We start from the raw sequence: 19289 nt of genomic DNA on the forward strand, positions 1-19289 counted from the left end.
ACTAAGGCACTACATCCTGGGGCACCCAGAGTGGGAAGGCTTAAGGGAGATCCAACAAATATTGAACAATATTTTATTACAGTTATTGAAAAATGTGCCAAGAATCATATATAACACATTTATAGGATGCTCGTAAATGACGTGATATTTTTGAAGGATGAATCCATGGTGAGCATCAAATCACATAATGATGTAGAGGATAACTTCTCCCCATTAAACTCCTTCACAGATATTGTGGACTTGTTCACTGGTCTTACGTTGAATATCAGCTGCTTCATGAAGACATGCGACTTTTCTTCCTCAGCAGGTAGACCAGACCGTGAGCAACAAAAGGCCACAGCAGCAAAAAGACGACAGTCTGCCCAGACATGTCAAACGGCCACGACATCTGTTCCTAAGGGGTGGGGGGCAAAATCCCACAGCACGTGAGAAAAAAGCCTGTGACCACATGTTTGTTTACATGAGCATGCATGATAGGACGATATTCTTTGATGAGTACAATCAGAGCCTGGTACCTGTTGTGGTGAACACTGCAGGTGTGATCTCAAGTCTGAATTGTGAGCCTGCCACACACAACACAGCAGTAAACTGAAATGACTCCCAAACTTCAGGTATGTAATTTCCTGTAAGCCTGTAATTAAGAGCTTTTATCCTTTACATTTTACGGTAAAGAAAGTACACTTGAAGTGTTGGGACGTAGGAAAGCTTACGTGTGTGGCAGCAAGCCTCTCCAACACTTCCAATCTGTCCATCACACTCCTCATGTCCTCTCTGAGCCTCTGAAGAGCCAGGATGATCTGCTGTTGTAGGTGAGCCTGATGCAGCATCTCTGCACCACCTTCTGAACCGTGCCCTCCTCCACGTCCATGCCCACTTCCACCACCTGGGGACCACCCCAGACTTCCCTGTGGAGCACCTGTGGACCATAACACTTCAACTGTCTCTTTATTCATTGATTTATTATAACAATCTTTAGGATAAGATGTTATTTCATTGCAACGATGGGTATTTCATTTATACCTATCGTGATTCTCCTGAACGACAGGATTCGCCACAACAAAGGTGCATGACCAGACAACACGCCACAAAGCCTGGGCTGCGCAACACATGATAACATTTAGCTGTGTTTTTAACAACAGAACATTTCTGTGATATCTCTTTAGTAAATAGCTGATAATTCTAGCTCTTCTAGTATAGGCCTTGTTGATAAGTTATTATGTCAATCTTTAAAGAGCAGCAGCTTGTATCGCACAAAACTACATGACTTTGACAACGTCATTGTTCTAATGAGCTCGTACTAACAAGAGTGAACTGCATCCAAGGCGCTTTATACAACTTGCATTAACACCCATTCACGCCCACACGAACCCTTTTTATCTATGTGTGTGATTCACAAATTTATACTCCAATGGATGCATTGGTGTCTTGCCCCCTGGATCAGGGGGCCACCCAGGGATCTAACACCAACCTTCCGATTAGTAGATGACCTGCTCGATCTCCTGAGCTACAGCCACCCGGTTTATCCAATAATAAAATTAACGCTTTTAGAAATTACATAGCAGCTTACGTTCTCTCCAATCACGCTGAGAAGTTTCTTGCCCAGTGTGCCGACTCCTCCTGTCTGGAGCCATCCCATCCTCTGCTCCTTCTCCACCTTGACCTGCCCCAACCTTTCGGCCTTGCTTCTGGCTTTGAGCTGGAGAGGACTCTAGGGGCACGTGGTCATTATAAAAGCTGTCTGACCGGGTCTGTGAGCAGACACAGTTAATTCAGTTAGTTAATGTTTTCTTAAAATTAAGACATTGTGTTATTAACTGGCAGATGTGCCTCACACCTTGACGTTATGGAGCTCCAACGAATCCACTGAATCAGAGAAAATTTCACTTTCTGAATCACTGGTGAGCGGCATAACCTCCAACACTGCAGATTCAGCTGCAAGTAAAATCAAATGTATTCGTGTTTGTGTTGGTTTGCTGGGTTTAACAGGCATTTTGCTGGAACCAACATCATGACAGGAAACACATTTTCAGCCCTAATAGAAAAAATAAAAAATCATTTGTGGAATCTTTTAAGTGAAAATGGCAAAACAGAACTTGATTCTTCACTTCAGTTTATAATACACAGATAATTGTTTACATTTATTTAGTATTTAATAAATTCAGAGATTTAACTGTCTACACCATCACGTACAGATTAAAAGCTTTTGTAAGCAGTTGAGACTTTTCTGCTTAAATATGACATAATACACCAGATTTTCCCACAAGCTCTGAAGTAGAAAAAGACAACTGATTAAAGAAATGTAATCAAATTAATACAATTAGCCGATTCCTGTACTAGAGGTCCAGGTTAATGTCGAAGGATTAGTGAGAAAGGCCAGGTCCAGTACCCCACTGTGGGAGAAGTGAGCAGGACGAGCACTTGTAAGGAAAATACAACGACGATCTGTGATCAGATCAAGGATTGATTGTATGTGAACAAAGGTTTCGCTCTATAACTGGTTTATAATTGATTTAGAGTCCAGCCCAAGAGCTGCCTGTCTGCCAGACAGTTTACCTTTGACACTGTTAAATTTGGGTGAAAGCTTTTAACACCTGAACCGGTCATATGATGATATATCCATAATAACCACATAACCCCACTGTACTTACAGTGGAGGCATTAAAGGATCCACAGAGACCAGACTTCGCTCCCTCACTGTTCACTTTATTAAGACCAAGTCTAAAGTTTGACTTATTAAAGTCCACAATTTGCACAGCTACATTTTACAACTTTAGCTACAAGGCAGAAGCACTAGTCTGTCATGTCATGTCAGGTCCGTACAACCCGCAACTATTGTATTTAGCCTGTTCAGCACCATTGAGTCCTCCTGTGCATTTCCAGCTACTTTTTCGCCGGTTTTTAATTCCTTAGGAAAAGAATACCAATCATCGCCTCATAATAACAAATAATAATCATAGCATCAATATAAGGATCCACAAATGTCAGCAAATTCCTAGAGGGAGAAACTATTGGAATGGAAAAGTACTAGAGGGACAAATATGTTTGCATCCCCGCAAAAAATGACGACAAAAATGAACGAGGGGAAAAAATTTTAATAAAAATATTTCAAGTATTTTCTTTTTTTTCAGCTGGGACCACAAATAAAACACCGAAACATGACCACACAATAATTAACACATAATGCACCAGCACTAGCATACATGCTAGGAACAACGTCACTCACGTAGATTACGTCATAAATTCGACAAAGCTTCCCCCCAAAAGTCAAAATTAGGCCAGAGGTATCAGATCCTTACATACCATTACATATGGTACTCCTGACATGCTGACATACGCTAACATACACCCTGAGAATCATGCAGAAGTCACTAGAGGTGTTTTTATTAAAGCTATTTATTTGGTTATGCATTAGGGCCACAGGTTTTCAAAGTAGGGCTGTGCGATATGACCAAAATCTCATTTCCTGATATAAAACATTTCTCATCCCAATAACGATATATGTCACCAAATATTGCATTTTCTGTCAATTCTGTGAATCCTGGACAACTCGACTTGAAGTGTTTTCAGCTGGGCATCATGTATCTGGAGTTGAGTGTTTTGACCAATGCATTAAACTATACAATTTTAGACATAAGTTGTAACGGTAAGTATGTAATTAAACTAGTATTTAGTACACGGCGTGCTGCGGGGAAAGGCCTGCTCTAATGTTTGAGTCTAAGGTTTAATTTGAGCACCTGTCGGCTCTTTTTTGCTTCTCATCCATAAACTCTCTCCACACTCTTTCACGTGATTCTTGCGTCGGTGGTTAAAGAGGTTTGTCGTGTTTGAGTCTGTGGTGGGGACCGGTTTGCGCCATAATTTGCAGATTACAGTTTTCTGGTCCGTGTCAGACTTTTCATAACCAAACCATGTCCATGCTACAGAGGTAGCCACTCGTTTAGAAATAAGGTGCTCGATTTGTTTTGACTGGTCCTTCTGTTTGGAGCTAACTGGTTCTGGCCATGCTGGTATCCTCTGTGCCCCGATGAAATAATATTGCCGTAAACAGTGTATTTTGCAACACCATGAAACAAATGATAGTGTGTAATTTGAAACGAAGTACTAATGGCTTCCTATCTGAAGCCATTAGTACTTAATAACTTATTAGATTCTCAGTAGCTGAACCTTTTAACCCAAACCTGTAAGTGCCTCATTACACAGAACGTAATCACTGACCTTCTCTGAGTTTCAGCAGTGACTCTGGAGGTCGGGGCATGTCATCAATGAACAGGTAGAGAGGCTCAAAGTATTTGAAGAGTGAGGGTGTATTCTCATCAATGGGCATGGTGTCAATGACCTACAGGGACATAAGAAGACTTAGAGATCAGGAGATTCATTACTTCACTGCAAGTCCCTGAGACATTTAAACAGAAGCAGATTTTTGAGTGATCAGTGAGAAAAGACAAGTGCTATAAAAATCCCAGTCCATTCTATTAACTCTGGTATGGGACTGTTACTCCTTATTACCAGATAACTAGAGCCAAAGTAGTGGTAACGTCTCAGCTAATTGTTTATTCTTGCATCCAGTTTCAACATACATTGTTTAACCCACATAAAATGAGGGTACCTCTTTAAGAAACGATAGAGGTGAGGAAAGATGGACAGCCTGCCCAATCAATCAGAATAAACAGGCTCCAGTATGTTTCAACCAATGGGAAAGCTGCCTGCTGCTGTGTGTCCCACCCACCTGCTCTGTGTCTGCTGCCCTGTTATGTATGTAGTCTCGTGTTGGCTGGAGGAAAAGAGTGCTGCACTGTGTAACAGTTGCTACTGTGGAAGTTCATCTCATTCTTCATCCAACAGTAAGGTAAGAGTTCAAAAACAACATATCTGTATTATTATTTACGGTGAAATGTCATATTACTGTTATTAAAGGGTAAAAAACATACCCTGTCACATTATTTAGAACCCCGCATTCTGACTGAGAGACACCATACAATTGTCTTCAAGCATGATGCACTGAGATCGGTGCACACATACTGTATGTCTCAGTTAGTTTTTGTCTGTTTTGCACTTTATTTTTAAATAACTGCATTCATTTGAATTGTTTTGATAAATAACTGTTGTATATGCAATTACTTTACTTGGATTGCTTGGTAAATTTCAATGTTTTCATATTGTCTTTGGAAAAGTGTTTATTATGCAATTTTCTTGTCTGTTTGACATAAAGCACCAAATCCTTCCCTTGTAGCAGCTAAAAAAAAACAGCTAAACAAAAGCAGGCTGTTTGGGAAGCCTCTAATTAACTTGTGTGAATTTGCTTCTTTACATGTATAAAATAAATGTACCTCCTGTGCAACTTTCTTCATCTCGTCCACATAGGCAGCCATGGCGCTCTCACTACTCATTTTTCCCAGTTGGTTCCATGCATCCCTAACACAGATAAACAACTTTTGAGTCACTGGAAGAAATACACTTGACGACAGCATATCAGATGACAATGTGGTTAAAATCTTATCAAAATGTTTTCTAACTTTGGAATTACAATTATTAGTAACTTTGTAATTAGTAGACAATATCAGTAATTTTAATATCGGCAATTTACTTAACAACATAAAACAAAGAAAGACGTTATTAATCAGTTGGACAAAAAAACTTCTAAAATTCAAATTTTAGCAAGATTTTTAATGCGAGACTATTTCCTTTGTTATTTTTAAGTGACTTGATTACTTGGCTTGTTTTTTTGTTTTTTGCTTTTTTCAAAGTGTGTGTCTGCCACCAAAAACTAACCTGACTACAGCGACTTCCAAGTGCATAAAAAACATATCAGAAAAATTGAATTTCTTTTATTATTTCATTTAAAATTGTAAAATTTCATATACTCCATTTTTATTACATGCAAAATGAAATATTTTAAAGCCACAGCAAGAAGGTCCAGAGTTCAACTCCACCACCTGCCTGGGGCCTTTCTGTGTGGGGTTTGCATGTTTTCCCCATGTTAGTGTGGGTTCTCTTTGGGGACTCTGGCTTCCAATCCAAAGACTGGGAAGAAAGCCTTTCTTCCATTAGTGGATACTTGGATCGGATTGGCTCGGCTCGTGGTCCTCCACCTGCTGCCTCACCTGTACGCCAGCCTTTGCCATGGTGAGTGGGTGTCACCCGCCGATCTTCTCACTCTCTCGCCTCTCCGCTCCTCGCTCCTCCACCTGCCACCTCACTCACTAGCGCTACCACCTCGCCGTGGTGCAGAGGCTCCGTCATTCAGCGTTCCTACTGTCACCGCCAAGAGGAGGCAAGGCTCTCGCCACCACAGTTCTTCTCATTCAGAGCAGCAACTTCCAGTTGTGAGTGAAACTGACTTTTTCCCTCCTGCTCGCCACAAATTAAGACAGATTAAGACTTCTGTTTGCTCAGCTAAAGAGCCACTGACTGTTTGTTGTAAACCTGGACTGGACTATCAGATAAATGTTCATCATCAACCTGCTTCCAAAAAAATGCTCCACCATGTCAGTCTGTCATTAAGGACACCTGCACCTTTAAATCCGATTATTCCTGTCATTCTGTTTCTATATCCACACCTGTCTCTCAGCCCGTTCCTGCTCCCAGGGCGGCTTGGGCCCTGCCCTCACCTGGTCCTGAGACCCAACCTGTCCCTGCACCCGTACCTGTTCCTCAGGTAGGGACAGCTAAGGTCCGGCCAATTCTTCCACCTGTTACGGTGCCAAGGGACAGGCGGCCCAGTCCTCAACTTGAGCTCCAGCCACAGCATCCAGAGCCAGCCGAGTGCTCTGCTTCGCCTCAGCCAGAGGTTCCCACGCCTGCTGGTCCTGCTCTGTCTCCAACAGAGGGCTATGCCAAGCCACGCCGCCAGTAACCTGCCAAGCTGCTAGAGGCATCCCATCATCTCCGCCGGTCTACAGTGCAGCATCTCTTGTGCTGCCCTCCAGATCAGCACCGGTGCCACCGCTGGCCAAACAGTCGCCTGCCTGAACTGATTTGTCTGTGCCGCTGGCCATGCGGCCACCCACATGAGCGGATTTGTTTTGGATGTTTTTTACTGACTGCCAAAAAATGAATGTATTTAGTTTTTGCAGTACTGTATGGAATGTCTATGTATAAAGGTCACTACACTTATTTATATTTAAAAGGCAGGACAGTGAGTCAAAGATTGATTTTAACTGGTTGTTTCAACAGAACTTGCCAAATGTAGTGAGGAAAACCCTACATGTGGCAACTTTGGTAAAATAAACATTTTTCAACAGTTTTTGTTTGCTCACAAAAAAATGTTCATGTTATTTAAAGACTCGGTGTGCACAAGATCTCCTTTATTTGCTGCAAGGCAGAATCTGTATAACCCGATTCTGTTTAATGGAACATTCAACATCATAATTCTGCTATAATTATAGAAGCTTTAAGCAAATTTAAAATGGAAGCTGTAAATGAACAAGCTTCAATTATCCCTGCTCCCCCTGGTGGATACACAGGGGGAGCAAAAACTCATTTTCCTCCTGTCTTTCAGTAATGTGTAATGTTTTGAATCACAGTATTTTCCTTTTAAAAAAAAAAAAAAAATACAGACATCATGCCTTTGTTCTATAATGCAACATTTGCCCACTCACTATAATTGTGGGCAATTTACAGAAAAAACTCACTTGATTAAAACTGTTAAATCAGAATATCAATCACACAGTAGCTCATATTGGCTCATGATCTAGCACAACTCAAATTCTATTGCCCATAAAATGACAAATGTGACCTTGACCTTGAGCAAAATTTTACAGCCACAGAATGACTTTTGTTAAAGTGATTCAGATCGACTTGTTTCAGATAGTTTAACAACACTGACTTTTGTTGATTTGGTCTGAGCTTGCCTGGCAGTGATATCTGGTAAAGCAGATTAAAATATTTACAAATAAACAAATCATTAATGTATAATCAATGCATAACCATCAAAGTGAAATGACCTGATTTATTTATTTATTTGCATCATTTTCATGATGCGTCTACCAAGAAGTCATTGATTCGTTGTTAAAGTGGGTCCAAATATTTGAAAGGTGCTTAATGTAGATAATAATAATGTAGATAATGTAGATAATGTAGATTTTAATTAAAAAGAAATTAAAAATTAAAAAGAATAATTAAAAAGAAAAGCTGGTGGATGGAAAATTCGGGTTTTATATCACTGACCCATTTATACTGTTTAAATAGTAATTCCTTAAAAATTAAATGAAATATTATAATATTTGATATTTTTTGTGGTCGGCAATAATGATTAATATTAAAACAGAAAATTTCAAAATTAAATTTTCACTTTCTTAATTAACTGACACAAAATATTGAATTACTGAATTTTTTGGCATGCACATGTGTATACACACACCCACCATTTGTAGCGGCCCACTGGGTCCCAGAAGCCAGGCCGAGGCACTGTACAGGGACCACACACTGCTTGCTTGTACAGACTGTAGAAGCGCAGCATGACCTTATAGGAAGGCCGGTAGGAGCCTACAAAACAGCACAACTATTTGTCAGGTTTATTTCTCCACTCATCAGGACTGGACACCAAACTATACTACATCAATTTATAATCAAGGTCCATTTAAAAAAATACAGCCCTTTTTTATGTGCAGCAATACATACAAAATAGAAAGAAAATGGAGAAATGATAAATACTCTTTGTTAAAATCACTGGTTATCCAGCAGGTAGTACAGACATGTACTACCTGTCTGTACTACCTGCTGGATATCAGATCATATAATGCAATATCCTGAGTTTCCTTGTTCCGAGTACTGACATCCTTTTCTTGAGTGTAATCAAATATTTCTTCTGGAGACTTCTTCAGTTCCATTTATTTGGTCTGGTTGGCAAAGCTTCTAGGATGAGAGGTGAAACGTCTTCAAGGAAACTTAAACAAGTCCAGACACTTTTCTTTCCAAGCTCCTCAGATTGTAGGAATTGCCTAATAATTGATGCTTCAATTTTAAATATGATCAACCTAACTCTATTAATCGGCCACTTGCCTTCCAACTGGCAGTAGTTAAAAAGCGATTACTTGATCCAGCTGCCAGCCTTCCTTTATCTCAAAAATTCTTGAATGTAGTTGTAAAACACCTAACTTATTTACAGAGGAATGATTTATTAATTTATTAAGTTTCATACAGGTTTCAAAGCTCATCACAGCACAGAAACAGCTTAGTGACGGTAACAAATGATCTTATAAGTTCTGAAAGTGGACTCTGTGTGTTTGTTCTGCTAGAGCACAGTGCAGCGTTAAGTAATGCTGATGACAATATTTTATTACAGCAATCAGAGAATGCTGTTGGTACTAAAGGTACTGCGCTGCATTAACGAACTCAAATTAGTTCATGTAATTGGAGAGTCCTCTTCAAGCACTAAGATTAATTATGGAGTTCCACAGGGTTCAGTGCTAGAACTAATTCTGTTTACTTATGCATGTTTCCCATAGGTAGTTTTATTAGAAGGCTTTGCAAACATGTTCAATGCTATGCAGATAGCAGTTTTATCTGTCCATGAAGCCAGATAACACAAAGCAATTAGTTAAACTACAGGAATGTCTTAAACACAAGGACTTGGATGACCTCTAATTTTCTGCTTCTAAATTCGGATAAAATTGAGGTTATTGTACTCGGCCCTAAAACTCTTAGAAATATGGTATCTAAGCAGATTCTTACTCTGGATGGCATTACCAGGAACACTGTGAGGAACCTTGGAGTCTTTTATGTCCTTCAACGCACATATTAAACAAATATGTAGGACTGCTTTCTTCCATTTGTGCAACATCTCTAAAGTTAGAAATATCCTGTCAAAATGATAATAAAGAATTAGTTCATGCATTTATTACTTCTAGGCTGGACTATCACCACATTCACGTCACTTATTCACGAGGAGTCACCAAAGCAGGTGGACATGAGGGGGAGGGAATTTGAAAAGACATTTAAGGAAATATTTAATCAACTTGTATGCAAAATGTGTTCAACTGAATTTTACAGAATGAACACTGTCCTCCCCCGTGTAATTAATTCTATTATACCGTGTTAAGAGCGGCACTAAGTGTAGTTCATATAATAAATACTATCTCAAAAAATGATTTACTATCAAAAATTCATCCAATAGTGAATCCATTTGAAACTTTTGCAAAATTGTAAACTTTTTAAACTGGTGCTGTGAAACTTTTTTCTTTTAAATGAGCGCAGGTGAAACTATTTATGAGAATTTTTGGGAAAATGAGAAATACTGAGAGTATGACAAAAAAGATGCACACGACAAATATGAAACTCGGCTAAATCTCTACTGAGCACGTGCTCTGTGGAGGCAGGACACTCGGAATTCTCCTTTTGGATCTCTAGTCAAGGATCTTGGATCATGTGTTTCTGGTACAGTTCATTCCTACAAATAAAATACCTACATATATGCTATTGTAACAATAGTAACACAATATATGTGATTGCTCAACAGTCCTCAATTACGTGGAACCAGCAATGACTGAAAGATTCCATGTACCGTTTTTGGGGAGTTTTTGGATGACATCCACTGCAGCCTGAAAGCGTTTCTGGTGATCAACCACAGGCTCTATCATGGCTGGGACTGGTATGACACAGGAAGCATGAGTGGAGCTGTAGCTGAGGGAGAATATGTACACAGATGTGGAAGTAAAAGTATAAGGAAAAATAAGTCATGAGAGTGAGTCAAATCCAATATTAACAAAATATACCGTAAGTCAAATTAATCTGTGACTCTCTGGGCATTTTTTATTTTGGGGGGTAAATTAATTCAGTTACTAATAGGTAATTAGGTCATAATTAATTAATGCTGGCTATTAATGTAATGTTGATATTTGCCTTGACCCCTTAGCACGAGTGAACACTAGTCACTGATTATAATCACAATGCCCCCTCTCTGCTCCGATGGTTATTGGAATAAAGTATTGTTACTCATACAATGCGCAAATTCACTGATGAGAGCACTGACAGGACCAGTGGTGAAATGTAGATTAGAGCATTTACTGTACGTGTACTTTATTTAAGTTTAAAGTTTACATGTGTCACTCGTAACTTAGTAACTACTTTTAATGCTGTTTCACTTGGTAATGCATTTGCTGGAATTTTCTGATAAATATCAAATTCGTTTGATATGTAGACAGCGATATACAGTGCTGCTACAGTGAACTTTGGCTGCAAGCGAGCTTAGTATGAGTTAGCTGTCTTACCTTACTGACTACGTCCTGCCGCTGTCCATGATCACACCGGAGAAAGACAGCTCGGCAACCTCGGCCAAAAGACTGACAGAGCTGGCAACAAGACGAAGCTTGCTATATCTTGGTCTACGCTGACGGTAACGTTTGTTCACAAAACTGCTCACTAGCCACCTGCCACAGGGCTGACCTACCGTCAACTGCAGCTACTCACCAGTCTGCGCTTTACACAAATGACTTCCGTGTCAAATCACGTGACAATGAGGGCGTCCTCTCTTCCTACTGCCTGGTAGCTCCATACTGATTATGGGCATACTGGACATCCTTTGTCCAATAGATCCACTATCCCTCCACTTCACTAAACCATGCCTCTCTAAATTTGTATCCAAACCGCGGAAATCCAACCTGAGCTATCCCAGTGACATACCTGTTTCTTTTCTTGTCCATCCTGCTCACTCTCAATGAAAATCTCTGCTTCCACCCCTTTTTTACCACCATCATCTCCGATAATAATATAGTAATAATAGTTATTATTATTACTATATTAGTAATAGTAAAACTATTAACTACTAAAAGTAGTATATATATATACATATATATATATATATATATATATGAATTCTGACAGTAAATGCTGCCCATACATATTAATGTATGGCACGATAATAATAATAATAATAATAATAATAATAATAATAATAATGTCAATTTCAAGGAACATGTTATGACAAACATTTTCTTTACTTGATTATATTTGAATGATAAAAGTTCCATCCATCCATTCGCTTCCGCTTATCCTTTTCAGGGTCGCGGGGGGCGCTGGAGCCTATCCCAGCTGTCATAGGGCGAAAGGCAGGGTACACCCTGGACAGGTCGCCAGTCTGTCGCAGGGCTAACACACAGGGACAGACAACCGTTCACACTCACATTCACACCTAGTGACAATTTGGATTAATCAATTAACCTATCCCCACAAGCTGCATGTCTTTGGACGGTGGGAGGAAGCCGGAGTACCCGGAGAGAACATGCAAACTCCACACAGAAAGACCCCGGCCTGATGGTGGAATTGAACTCAGGACCTTCTTGCTGTGCGGCAATGATAAAAGTTACTTTACTTAAATGGGACTGATGTTTACAGGCTTCAGTTGGTAAAATCTGAGTCCTCTACCATCACTTCTTCCACTGCGGATGGGATTAATCAACATGGACACACAAAGTGAACTAATCCTGCTCTATAACCGTTTATGAAACAAAGTAATCAATAAACCAAAATATTTTTTTATTGTCGTTAGCATTGTTTAAAACATTATCCTGCAATTACGAAATTAGTCTAGGAGGCATCAATTTGCATCCATCACTTTCATGTATTGCAGTCAACCCGGGACATGCAGCCCGATTTGTGGATTAATTATTATACAATAGCCCTCCGCTGCCCTAACAGAGGACTGTGTTAAGGATCAGCTTTAGGGCTGATCATTAACATCAGTGAATGCATCACTTGTACCGTGGTCCCTTTTAAAACTGGATCTTAGTAGATGGGGCGGACGAGGAAATCTCAAATTTCACGTCTGTCCACGGTCTATAATCCGTTTAAATAATTTTTGCTGTCGACTTCACGAAGACATCCCCGGAAATATCGACGTGTGCTTTCAAAACAAAGGCATAATAAGGTCCAAATCACAGATTTAGGTTAAAAGCTTCAAAAAATATTATTTCTGGTAAGGTGAGATAATACATGGGAAATACGAATAAATAACTAATGTGGCATCGTGATTAGGAAACGTTCACCTTGCAGTTCTGATCAATTTAAAATAATGCTTCGATTATTTAGTTAATCATGATGAATCTGCAATAATGTGACTCAGTAGCTTTCTTAGTAGAATACAACATGACAAAACATTTGCATGTTCTCCCGCCTCCTCCACTCCCAACGCTGAATTTGGAAATTGATGGATAAATGGGTGCAGATATTTTCTGTTAAGCAATACAATAAGAAAGAACTGGACTGACTCTGTCTGTCTATCTTCCTGTTTAAAGGTAGTTCTTGTATCGCACCATCACCAAGTGCTATCCATGGCGAATTTGGTGATGGCTGTTGTTCTCTTTCTAATATTACAGTGACATTAGCTCACAAACTGGGAAAAGACACAACTGTTGCTGTGAAGTAATGCTATAATATATTAAATACATAAAATATAACAATAAAAATTAATTGATGTTCAAATAAAAATTACTAAATCTTGTAGACACAAGCAGAGAATGACAAGCAGAGAATGGTTATACAAGGTCTTAATTATGCCTCTGTCTACACTATTTTTAATTTTACTTCAAGAGACTACGTGGGTCCAGAAGTCGTCTTTTATAAATATAAATAAATAACATGAAACAGGTAGGTCTACCCTGTTTGCGCGTCGCAAAGTCTTTATTTTGAAAATCATCCAGGAAGAGATGCTTTACAATCCAACCACAATGACATTGCAAAGGTTTGTCTTGTCTCTTGTTTTCCTCCGGCAGGATAAAACATGAGGAGCACTCTGCTCTGTGATTTGTATACACTGTCTTGACAGCCGAGCCAGTAGACTGTCAACTTCCTACCTCGGTCACACACACAACGCAGGATACGGTTGCAGGGACGGAGGGAGGCACGGAGAGCTAAATAAAGCGCAGCCTCTTTACAGTATGTTGGGCAACAGAAAGAAAGCAATCCCCCAGGTCAAGAACGGAGCCGGGACGTCCGAATTAAAGGCCATTGATCCTCTGCGGAATCTGGGTGAGAGTTTTTGTTACAGCAGCCTGTGCGTTTATTATGCTTTATTAGGCGACTGTGGCTCAGGGGGTTGGGAATCGCATCTGTAACCGGAAGGTCGCCGGTTCGATCCCTGGGCTCTCTGTCCTGGTCGTTGTGTCCTTGGGCAAGACACTTTACCCTACTGGTGATGGCCGATGGCGCGATATGGCAGCCTCGCTTCTGTCAGTCTGCAGACTGTAGCTGCCTCCACCAGTGTATGAATGTGAGAGTGAATGAATAGTGGTATTGTAAAGCGCTTTGGGTGCCTAGAAAAGCGCTATATAAATCCAATCCATTATTATTGTATTTTTACTGAAAGAGTACCGGTATCTCCCTCCGACTGAGAAAATGGCTTTGCTAGACGGTAACCCTGCTTTAACCCGTTAACCCTGCTTCACATTCAGATTGCAGTGCTTGAAAATTTTGCTTTGCTCCCTAGTACAAATCGAGGTACTTGAGGTATACTATTCCACGCTGCTCTAGTTTATCCAGATAGTAAAATTACTGAAATTACCGTATTCCAGTGAGCCGATATTTAACTTAAAATATTTTCCTGACTTATTCAAATCCAGTTAAAAAATAAGGAGGTGACTCTGTTGTTATAGATGTACAGTTTTCACATTTAAATATGTGCCACTGAATTGAGCAACATAAACTGAGCCCATTCTCACTTCTATGATTTTTCTTCTTCTTTTTTTTTTCAAACAAAAAATTTGGATCCCAGGGTAAAACAACTTTAGCCACCCATGTGCTATAGCTCGGTATTTACAGCCTTTTTTTTAATGGATTAAATTCATTTTTCACCTCAGAATTCTACACTAAAAACCCAAAACATAGCATGTACATAAGTATTTGTGATGCATCCTGTGTCATCATGTGTCTGATGTTTCTACAACTTGACTAGAGTCCACCCGTGGTGTGTCCAATTCAATTCAATTCAATTCAGTTTTATTTCTATAGAGCCAAATTACAACAACAGGTTACCTCAAGGCGCGTTATAATGTAAGGTTAAGATCCTACAATAATACAGAGAAAACAGAGAAACCCCCAACAATTATATGAGCAAGCATTTTGGCAACAATGGGAAGGGAAAAATTCCCTTTTAATAGGAAGAAACCTGCAGCAGAACCAAGTTGAGAGAGGAGTGTCCATATGTCACAATCATTTAGGGGGATGGAGTTCACTGGACATGGTTTGGAAAGGCAGCTCTCTAATATAAGGTCCCGTAGTTGACGGCAGATTTCAGAGGACAAATTAAGCTGTGAAGACAAGGACTTGTCTGTAGACCTCCAAGACTGGATTATATTACATTGAAGGTCCCAGTAATCACAGGGGCCTCCATCATCCATAAATGGAAGAAGCATCACCAGGACACTTCCTGTAACTGCCGCCCAGCCATTCTGAGCAGTCAGGGTAGAAAGGCCTTAGTCATGCCTTTTTTCAAACTATGGCTCATGTGATGAAGCACATGGATGATAGTAGGTCAAGAAACCTGGAATAACTCCCAGTACATTTTAAATACCTGGGACTCTGCACAATTTGGTTTTAAAATTGAAGAAGTTTCTCTGATGAGATGTGAAATCTCTTCACTTAAAGAGAAACTTAAAGAAGTCCAGGTGTGCCAAACTTTTATCATCATCAAGAATTGCAATAAGCAAAGGCTGTGCATATTTATGCCTGTATTATATTTTTAGTTTTTAGTTTTAAATTTCCAAGAATTTAAAGAAAACATTTCACTGTCATTATAGGGTATTGGGTATATAATTTTGAGGTGAAATTTTTATTCAATCCATGTTAGAATAAGGCTAACACATCACCATGTGGAGCGAGTGAAGTCGCTGTGAATAACTTCCAGATGTGCCGTATGCTTACGTCTAGACAAAAGTTTAGGCGGTCGAGTTTGAGAAAATCCCCTCGAAAGAAGCTCCAGAATAACAAAAACATTATAATTAATTTCAATATATTAAAAATAGTTGTATTAGTGGCTGTATGTGGTCAACAACTGGGTCTCCAGTAAAATAAAGAACATTCAATTCAATTGTATTTCAGCAGGGTTTATTATATGTTTTCACTATGAACTGAAGTGCTATATAATAAACTAAAATAGAATAAAATAAAATAATGTTCTTTTACATTCAAAATGAAATAAAGAACTCTTGAAAGAGTTGTCTTACATATAAAGTCCTTAATTTAAAAAAGAAAAGGTCTAGTTTGGAACGTTGCTTTGAAAAAATGACCTGATTGGCTGAGTAACATCACATGGAATGACTTACAATCCATGTGACTGGTCTATGTTTGCTGTGTGCACACACTGACTGCCAAAAAATGAAAATAGCAGTACAGATTAAAATAACCATGCTGTACATGCATACAAGAAAACTTGTACCAAGAATCAAATCTAATGGGTCCATACAGAATAGTGTTTGGATTCGGATTCAGACTGCAGTCCACCTTATGGGCTCTAGACTAATCACCATACACTTACGTCACTGAAAGGTTCCTTCCGTGCCGTAGAGTTCATGAGATTCTACAAAAGAACCCACAAACGGGATACCAAGAATTTTGACAGTTTGTACTTTCAAGTATTGACATACAAACGGAGAGAACTATGTCCAAGTTATAAGAACTAACCCTACAAGGATTGCTCGTGGCCTGGTGCAAAATGACATATTTTTTTTATAATGAATAACTGTATAATAAAGAATCTCCTCTAGCAGAAGTACACATCCATTCAGCTATGAGGCACATTTCTGGAGGTGTTACTTTTTTGGGGGGCCCAAGTTTATAATGGCTCCAAGTGTTGTCTTTATAGTTTTTCCTTCCATTTTTCTCTGTCCACCCACCCAAGATATATTTCAATTACAGTGTACCCACACGAGCAGCTGTGGTGTGGCAGATGTATACACACTAGCCTCTAATTTTAACTCTGATCTCTTTTTCCTCTCTTTATGCCCTCCCTGTTCTTTCTTCGGCCTATCCCAGTGCTACTGAATTTGAATCGTATTATAATTAGGTGTATGCTCACTGCTATTTTATACACACCCAAATACAGTATATAAATATAGTGTTTATAACATAATTTTAATCGACCATCATTTTGTCTCTATGCTTTCTAGGAGTGCAAAATGATGAAGATGTGAGGCAGATGCTGCAGGGCTCTAGTATGGTGAAGGTATCAATAATTATAAACCATTTGTAGCGGTTAGAAGTAGTTTGAGAATGCTATATATTACATGTATTGTAACATATGAAATCATTACATGGGAAGGTTCGCTCGCCTCGCTGGCAGAAGCGTCGGATTCTGAAGTTGCTGGAAGATGGTGTCACCGTTTGGTGTCAATCATACAAAACATCCAGCCGAGCCAAGGAACAACAATCCTGTAAGTTGTATGCAGCATCACACTATTGACACTAAATGAATTTGAATTGTCAGTTGTAAATGAAACATTAAACTATAACAAGTTGCAGTCCACACTGTTACATGATCACAGAATAAATAAATGATTATTTTCATATAACATATATTATACAGTGCTGATGATTATAAAACACAAAGATCATCAAACAAATTCTATTGTAAGACAAAGATAAGCCGAGTAAATACAAAATAAAGTTTTTAAATCATTTAATTTATTAATGGAAAAAAAGCCATCCAAACCTGTCTGTACCTGTCTGAAAACCTAATAACTTTTTGTGCGCTCCTTGACAACAGAAACCACAATCAAGTATTTGGAATAACTGGGAATGACTATTTCACACAGTTGTGGAGAAATTTTGACTTACTCTTACGTGCAAAATGTTTTTAATTCTGTTATGTTGGAAATGTTTGAACATGGAGGACCTGTTTAAGGTCAGGCCATAGCATCTCAGTCTTAATTTGAGTCCAGACATTGACTTGGCCACTCCAAAACCTTCATTTTGAGTTTTTATAAGCCAGAAGTGGAGTTCTCAGTGTGTTTGTCAGTGCGCCTCAGCAGTGCATACACAAAAAATCAGTGTGCAAATTGTGCATACAAACTTTTCAAACACAAATCTGCGATTCATAAATATCTTATCTTTGTCTAAATGTATTTGATGATCTGAAATGTGTAAGTGTTAGAAATATGCAAAAACTAGGAAATCAGTAAGGGGGCAAATACTTTGTAATGGCACTTAATGTAGTGCTTTGATGCTCTTAGCGAAACACTAACAGCACTGTTATAAATTCACAAACGCGCTCATTCAGAACTGTAGTGCATGGCTTTTTATCTATTACACACACTCCAGTGGACGTTTCAGGGGCAATTTGGGTTCACTATCTTGTCCAGGAACAATATGATATGTTGTCTAAAGAAACAGGAATCGAGCCATTGATACTTTGATAAATAATCACACCTGCTTCTTTTTAAAGATCACTAATGCGTGAGCCGAAAATGTGTCTCAAGTTTTGGTCAAGATGTAATCATCATCAATAGACCATGGCCTGTGGTAGAAAGATGTTTTTCTCCCATTTTTAAATTCATCTAATACATAAATAAATAATCTAAAGAAAAATCATGGTCTAATTATTTGTTAACAGTGAAGTAAAGTTTAATTACCTATACATTTTTCTGTTTATTGATCATTGTTATCATAAAGGGTTACTATGCAGACATGCTGACCAACATCATTATGTTTAGCTAAAGTGATTAAAGTAACTAGATTAGCTCATATGGAAAGAGAACTATGACATTACATATAACCTATGTAATACGCTGTAGCCTTTCCTTCTGGAGAACAAATGGCTGCTCAGTGGTGGCTGGGTGTGTAAGGTAAAATGTCCATGTACTGTATCTATTTTTGATCATTTTAAATACAGTTTGCTGCTCTGTACTTTGTACTCCCTCCTTCACTATCTGAGGGTCACACATGTTGCCCTGATTATAGAGCTCATCTATTTTGAGCATAAGATCCTTTCTCTAGTTCAAATAGTGGGATTGCAAAACATATGGCGGGAGTCCGCCTTGGAGCCTGTGGGTTTGATGCTGTGTAGTTAACATATGACTCAGCCACTCCCAAGTACAGTACAGGGCCTTTAATTGGCACTGGATTTGGTGTGCCAGTTCTGTGGTTTACTCCTGACATCCAAGATCATTACAGAGATGGTTTTCCTCTAGTATGTTACACTTCTAAATAAGATTCATTTCATCCCCACATTGAAGCTAAATCTTTGTACTCTTCATTCCATAATCTTCTCAGATGTATTTCAAAAAACTTGTAGATGGTTGTAATTGGACTTGACATGTGGAAATAAAAAAAGCTTGTTAGACACAAACAAGTGTCTTACTAAA

The 19289-nt window shown here is 39.0% G+C and overlaps 2 protein-coding genes across 2 annotated transcripts in view; one reads left to right on the forward strand and one right to left on the reverse strand.

Annotated features, from left to right (window-relative positions):
• Positions 1-57: 57 nt before the first annotated feature.
• On the reverse strand, positions 58-11422 carry acbd4 (acyl-CoA binding domain containing 4). Its single transcript, XM_085283614.1, has 10 exons — positions 11208-11422; positions 10502-10620; positions 8364-8484; positions 5328-5412; positions 4216-4336; positions 1835-1932; positions 1568-1748; positions 711-916; positions 516-563; positions 58-394 (listed from the first exon to the last, which is right to left on the reverse strand). The coding sequence occupies exons 2-10, from the start codon at positions 10575-10577 to the stop codon at positions 275-277; spliced, it is 1056 nt and encodes a 351-aa protein (XP_085139740.1). The 5' UTR covers positions 10578-10620; positions 11208-11422; the 3' UTR covers positions 58-274.
• Positions 11423-13695: 2273 nt separating this feature from the next.
• The window catches only part of LOC146567914 (1-phosphatidylinositol 4,5-bisphosphate phosphodiesterase delta-3-A-like), a 35005-nt gene continuing 29411 nt past the window's right edge, over positions 13696-19289 (forward strand). Inside the window, exons 1-3 of the mRNA XM_085283615.1 lie at positions 13696-13962; positions 17097-17152; positions 17249-17360. Coding sequence (XP_085139741.1) covers positions 13872-13962; positions 17097-17152; positions 17249-17360 — 259 coding nt within the window. The 5' untranslated portion in view covers positions 13696-13871. The remainder of the gene's footprint in view (positions 13963-17096; positions 17153-17248; positions 17361-19289) is intronic.

This window comes from Mchenga conophoros, linkage group LG8 (genome assembly GCF_057382185.1).
Source record: "Mchenga conophoros isolate Kocher_MC1m ecotype Shallow Benthic linkage group LG8, M_conophoros_male_GT1.1, whole genome shotgun sequence".
Taxonomy (NCBI): domain Eukaryota; kingdom Metazoa; phylum Chordata; class Actinopteri; order Cichliformes; family Cichlidae; genus Mchenga; species Mchenga conophoros.

Excerpts from the sequence above, each read along its gene's own strand:
- acbd4 (XM_085283614.1), bottom strand. The coding sequence starts at position 10,577 with ATGATAGAGCCTGTGGTTGATCACCAGAAACGCTTTCAGGCTGCAGTG. Across the intron at positions 5,413-8,363 it reads CCAGTGGGCCGCTACAAATG|GGATGCATGGAACCAACTGG; the intron begins GTGGGTGTGTGT and ends TATCTGTGTTAG. Across the intron at positions 395-515 it reads TGCAGTGTTCACCACAACAG|GAACAGATGTCGTGGCCGTT; the intron begins GTACCAGGCTCT and ends CCCACCCCTTAG.